This window comes from Dipteris shenzhenensis, chromosome 4 (genome assembly GCF_047967505.1).
Source record: "Dipteris shenzhenensis isolate YYH24624 ecotype China chromosome 4, Dip_SZ_1.0, whole genome shotgun sequence".
NCBI lineage: Eukaryota > Viridiplantae > Streptophyta > Polypodiopsida > Gleicheniales > Dipteridaceae > Dipteris > Dipteris shenzhenensis.
In genome coordinates this window covers 43,248,287-43,254,886 of record NC_141599.1, presented here as the reverse complement: position 1 = coordinate 43,254,886, position 6,600 = coordinate 43,248,287, and the positions used below count along the sequence as shown (strand labels likewise).

Genomic DNA, 6,600 nt, shown 5'->3' with positions numbered 1-6,600 from the left:
CAAGGATCTGTGTGCTGTAGATAAAGCTTGGCAGGGGCTGCCCACCTAGGCTGATTCACAGGCAGTAAGGTGGAGAAGAACACACTAGACGGAAAGTCTACAGAAGCTCGAGGTGGAGCACGCGGACTCGAGTCTAGAGATAGCCAGCAGATAGGAGAAGGACCTTGTGGTAAGATCAGAGGACCACATCATTGGTGGGACTCTAAATCTGTCTCTTTTGTATTGTGTCCATAGTTGTGGACAAAAATATATATTTTGGTGGTTTCTCTATCTGGTTAGTTCATTGTCTATTGATGAGTCTGCACATCTATGTGACGCACATAGTAAAGAAGTTTGTGATTCCACACCCACACCGCACACTGTGTGAGCTCCTGGGCATTACTATAAGTCTTCCGCTGCGTGTACCCTCTGTTGGGTCATTTCTAACACCAACCGCACCCCTAGGTGTGTTGAAGATATTGCACCTAGGCCCCTCACAGGGACAAGGAACCTAGCATATGAATTTTCGTCTGTTCAATCTCTGCAGCCTCCTTAGTGGTGTACAGATTGGACCACTGTGACTTTGAGTCCCAGATTTCGACATACGTTGGAAAGATACCCACTAGATTTCCAGGATGTATCCGTTACATTCCAGGAGTGCAGCAGCTGTTGAAAGATTCTCTCTTCCTCACATTTCAATTCTGGATTTCTCACACTAACACGATTTACAGGGCACTCATACCAAAAAAGTTGGGCCCCTAAAGTGCACCCAGGAATTAAAATTTTCTACTAGATCCCAAGGTTGTCTACAACGGATCCCCCTTCTCTTCCTCTAGCTGCAGCATCAATTCCAAACGTGGCACATATCCTTGGTCTGTCATTACCATACTCAACCTGTTCACCTTTGTATATATACTATCCTTTTGTGGGTGGCTCGTATCTCCCACTACAAATTCCTGCACCTCGTTCTCAAGCTCAATAAAGGCCTGCCCTGGCTTTTTCCATGCACATGAACATGTCCTCAGTTCTGAAATTTTGTCTGCGTCATCACACATGCCAGCACCAGCATAAATGTTCAACATGAGCACATAAGCTGATGCCTGTGGACTATCTGTTGTATTTATAAACCCAAAGCACCTTTTCCCTAGCTCTACATTACCATGTGTTTTGCAGTGACTGAGCAAAGAGGTCAACACAACAAGGTTCGGTTCAAATGGCATGGTTTGAAGCAAATATTCCGCCTCATTCAAACAACCAACACGCCCAAGAAGGTCAACCATACAGTTGTAATGCTCAAAGGTTGGTGCAATGCCATAGTCTCTGTTCATGGATTTGAAGTGATAGAAACTTGCATCCACAAGCCCTGCACGATTGCATGCAGAAAGAAGAGAAACAAATGTTACATTATTTGGCTTCAAACCTTCTTGTTGCATGTCCTTAAAAACTTGCAGGGCCATCTTATAATCACCATGCTGGGCATATCCTGCAATGATTGCACTCCACACCACAATATCTTGCTTTGATGATTTGTCAAACAACTTGCACGCATCCTCTAGGCTTCCACACTTGACATACATATCAACAAGGGTATTACCAACGAGCATGTTAACTTCTAAATCACTTTTGATAATATGAGCATGAATCAATTTGCCCTGAGCTAAGGCTGCTATGATGGAGCATGCTCTCAATATGCAAAGAAAGGTTATATTATTTGGCTTGAAGCCCTCCTTTAACATTTGCTGAAAAAGAAACAGAGCCTCTTCACCATTCCCATGCTGGTTATTTCCTGAAACCATTGAATTCCACGTCACTACACTCCTCCTTGGCAACTTGTCAAACACCCGACGTGCATCCTCAAGACTACCACATTTGGCATACATATCGATGAGGGCATTCCCAACACATGTATCCAACCCAAAATCAGTGCCTTTGATAAGACTGTGAATTAGCCTGCCCTGATGGAGGGATGCTATGCTGGAACATGCTTTCAAAACACTGATATATGTGACATCATTTGCTTCAATACCCAGTCGTTGCATTTGTTCAAAGACATGAAGAGCCTGATCACCATACCCGTTGTGAACATATCCTGCAATCATTGCACTCCACATCACCACGTCTCGTTGTGGCAATTTGTCAAACACCCTGCATGCATCATCAAGACTCCCACATTTGGTATACATGTCAACGAGCATACTACCAATACATACATCCAACTCGGAGCCACTTTCTATGACAAGAGAATGAATCAGCTGACCTTGATCGAGGTCTGCTACACTCGAGCATGCTTTTAATATGCTAACATGAGTTGCATTGTTTGGTTCCATGCACTGCTGTTGCATTTTATAAAAGATCCCAAACGCTTCCTGACCATGTCCATGCTGAGCATATCCTGCAATCATTGCATTCCATGATACCACACTTTTATTTGGTAAAATGTTGAACACCATCCGTGCATCCTTGATATTTCCACATTTGGAATACATATCAATGAGGGTGTTTCCAATACATACATCCATTTGAAGACCTCTTTCAATTACATAGGCATGAACTAGCTTGCCTAGATCTCTGGCTCCAACACTGGCACATGCTTTTAAAGTGCATATGAATGTTATCTTATCTGGCTCAAAACCCTCTCGATGCATATCCTGAAATAGTTGGAGAGCCTCCTCACCACATCCATTGTGTGTGTATCCTGTAATCATTGAATTCCATGTTACCACATCCGGCTTTGCCAATTTGTCGAACACATTGCGTGCATCTTCAAGGCTCCCACATTTGGCATACATATCAATAAGTGGGTTTGCAGTAAATAAGTCCACTACACAACCACTCTCAATTATATGGCCATGAAACAGTTTTCCCTGATCAAGGGCTGGAACAGAGGAGCATGCCTTCAGGACAGCAGCAAATACACGTGCGTTGGGTTTTATGCTTGACTTTCGCATTTGGTGGTACAGATTTATGGCTACCTCGGTTTGGCCGAGTTTGGCATTTGCTGAGATAATGGCACTCCATGTAATCAAGTTTGGGTTGGAAAGCTTGCTAAATACTTGGTTTGCTTCTGACAACTTGCCACACAACACAAACAAGTGAATAAGGTGCCCCCCTAAGACAGTATCGGAATCAAATCCATGCCTCCTAATGAGGCAATAAACTTCCATGCCCGCTGCCAAATCTTTGCTGTTGATGCACTCCCGTAGACGGCAATATATAGTTTTAATTGAAACATGAGTTCCTTGCTGATCCATGCAGGTAGTCTGGAATGCTTCATGAAGCTGTCCTTGAGCACATAAGTTTCTCAAACCTGCCAGAAAGAATGTCACTTTCATCATCTTGTGTCAATCACAAAGATTCCAATACAATTAATGCACAGCAATCGAAGCCCGAGAAAAAGACACCTTAACATGAATTCTCCCCAAAATATAAATTCACTGGAGAGCATTTTGAGATATTCACTCTTACACCTTGCAATAAAGGAGTTAATTACACCAAACGAATTGTAGTGCAACCTGTGCGGAACATGACAAGGATTAGAATCTAAATATATTTAAGGACTTCTGCTAGCACCATGGAGAAATGGTTGGTTCATCAACAATCACAATTAGATTTTTGGCAAATTGCCACATTGACATACAAGGAACTCTAGAGATGAGTACATAGAGCTACGTATTTGAAATAGCACAATAAAAAAATTTCTCCGATATAAGAGAGTACAAATAGAATCATTTCTTTTCCCTTTGTTATTTTTTCCAATGGAGGGTGGTGGCTAGAGCAGTTCAGGTAATAGAAGAGCCATAAACCTTTCAAGATTGTGGGGGCTAGCCTATTGCGAGGTAGCTTATATACTCCTCAGGCGGTTACTTATACATTTTTAACAATGTACCCTAATCAATGGAGGACTCTTTAAATTCAAATTGTAAATGTTCACATACATGGGGGGATTAAAAAAATATGTATCCGATATAGTTTACGAATATACAGAGGAGAGCTTTAAATTTGATATTTTCAAACCTGTATGTACATGGGGGGGTTGAACAATTATGGAAAAAAATGTATACTTCTAAATATGTTCCCTAAGAAACTCACAAGAAGCGTGAGAGCTTTTCTTGTTAGCTTTGTTAATATGAGAAACTCACTAGGATGTCCAAGTTTTAAAAAGTCCTTGCCTTAAGGGAACCTGTGGCAGTCCTTACTTCAATGTACCTAATTGCAGAACACAAAGAATATCTTTGAATCCTTGAGGCGTTCAACATTTTTATACATTCACTAGCATTGATAGCAGACCAGCAAGCTCTCAGCCTCTCAGAAAATGCAAAATCAGAGTGCCCAACCCGCACAATAAATCCAGTATCCCTCGGGACAAAAATAAAGATTAAGATTTTACCATACAAGAATCTCTGACTGGCTGAAGGCACCTCACAGTGCTCGCCTTCCATGCTCTAAAACACAGAGGCTTTCTCTTCCACAAGTTAGTTGGCCTTCAAACCACAAACAGCTGGTCTCTACTCACAAGCTAGCTGGGTACGACTAACAAGCTAAATGGCCCCCAGCCTCCAAGCTATATGTCCACCAAGCACCCAAGCTAGGTGATTCTACATATCCTTTACCATGCATCTAAATGAGCTATATATATGCCAGAATAGGCATGAACAAAAGTCCTATTGAAGTGATCCAATTCTTCACTAGAATTGCTCAGTACCAGCAGTTCTTTTGAGACAACATGAATCACATAATCTCCCATCGTAAACATTTAGAGCAAGACCTTTCTCACATATAAAAGCACTGCAGGTATACAACAGGGCTGCGGCCTGCCACATTCATCTTCACCCATACAGCACCCAGGCCAAGGCAAAATGTGCCATACAGCAGAACAGGCCATACATGCCTGCATTGCCGATAATTGTCTGTACAACTGTAGGAACAGCACTAGCACACAACCAGAGGTACTAGACAGCTCAATCTACAAGCAAGAGGGCATCACTTTTTTGCATTTCAAAATCGTTTCTTTCAAATTTGTGCTTTTCCGATGCATCCACTCTCTTTTGGAAGAGAGCAAGCAGCCCTGCTGGTTGTTGGGAACTAGCTACAATTACCTCACATTGAATGAGAATGGCACCAAGGAAAGGGCAGATGCAATTCCTTCCCTATAAACAAACAGACAGATTTAGGAAGAAGCATCATGATCATCTTTACTGGACGTAAGCCCATGGAAGCACCATCTCGAACTCAACCCCAATAGAGTTCATCTGAGTGTGTTCTTCATTTACACTAGTATGCACATGTTGCAGTGAGATATGAGAGTGATGAGGAGCCTTGGGACCATCATACTGTAGTAGAGGTGGTTTGCTGCCCTATGCTCCAACATATTGATTGTCTTAAACAGCCAATCAAGAATCCCTTGGGGGAAAAAGGAACGTGGGGGAAGATAAACATTACAACAATGCATCCTATAGGTAAGACTCTTGTTATAGTTGCTGTGTAATCGTATATATGAAGTCAAAACCATCTGTAAAGCTTCCAAAGATGAAAAGAAACGTTGCTTATGAATCATCACCAATGTCCATTGAGTCTATCAAACAGCAGATCAAAGGACCTCTCTGGTCTTACTAGACTGAATTGCATCAACGGGAAGGGTTAGCTGGCTTTACTCAGAAGATGTTTTCTAAACAGAACACCTAATTTCAGCAATTTGAATATGTCAGAGCATTCCCCAGGACTGCAAAATAATCCAGGAAGTTAGAAGTCACCTTTTAAAGAGCTCCCCCCGGCAATGTTCATTTATAAAAGGACAATTATAAAGCAGACTCCCCCTGGGATGTGCTTCCAAGGCAGTGAACCATCGCCATCCAATCCAGCTATGAAGTAATCATTCTATATCTGTAACGAATCCTTGCCTATCGAAAATGTATCAAAGTTCGTGTTTCAGTCAGCTGAAAAAAGGCTGCCAGCTGATATAAAGTATGACAATCTGCGCAACAAATGTGAATTTAAACAATTTTGACATGGGTGACACAATATTTCTCCATCAGAAGCTGTTCTTATCTCCAGAGCACTAGACGAATGTGTCATCTGAGCTCTCCATCCCTGCCCATGGGTCTGTACGGAACGCTTGTACGAGTATCACGTGTTCAATGCGGTCCGCATGCGTACATGAAATCCTAATCAGAACTGCGCCTAGAGAGGGTATTCTAGTTGATGAGAGGTAAGTGATTAGCGGAGGGAAGATGGTGTTGCATCGAAGACGATACAAGGAAGGATATGCTTGCAAGCGAGCAGCGGTATTGAGGTCGTAAGGCGAGCATCCATTGATGTAACTACCCTGGCAAACGGGGAAAATTACGATCTGAAAAGTAGAACTTAATATAAGCAAAGTAGACGCAGCAACTTATGGCACGACACTTCTGTTGCGTTTCTCCTTCTTTATCATTAGCATCCGGCATGCTCTCCTTGGATAGAAGTCAATCAAAAAGGGTAGTATCTTGCACCCCTCTAAGCTCGAATGTGTCGGGGCTATCAATGGTTGGTATAAAGGCAAGGTCTTAAGGTACGCAGTGGGTCGACGTCCAAGTGTACCAATTTTGCAGGTAAGCTGGGAATATTGCATGCCTTCATTAGATT

General features: G+C 42.3%; 1 protein-coding gene across 1 annotated transcript; it reads right to left on the bottom strand.

The window, feature by feature from the left end:
* Positions 1-434: 434 nt before the first annotated feature.
* Positions 435-6,057, bottom strand: LOC147902904 (pentatricopeptide repeat-containing protein At2g33680-like). Its single transcript, XM_087373509.1, has 2 exons — positions 5,730-6,057; positions 435-3,286 (listed from the first exon to the last, which is right to left on the bottom strand). The coding sequence occupies exons 1-2, from the start codon at positions 5,758-5,760 to the stop codon at positions 786-788; spliced, it is 2,532 nt and encodes an 843-aa protein (XP_087229635.1). The 5' UTR covers positions 5,761-6,057; the 3' UTR covers positions 435-785.
* Positions 6,058-6,600: the final 543 nt, after the last annotated feature.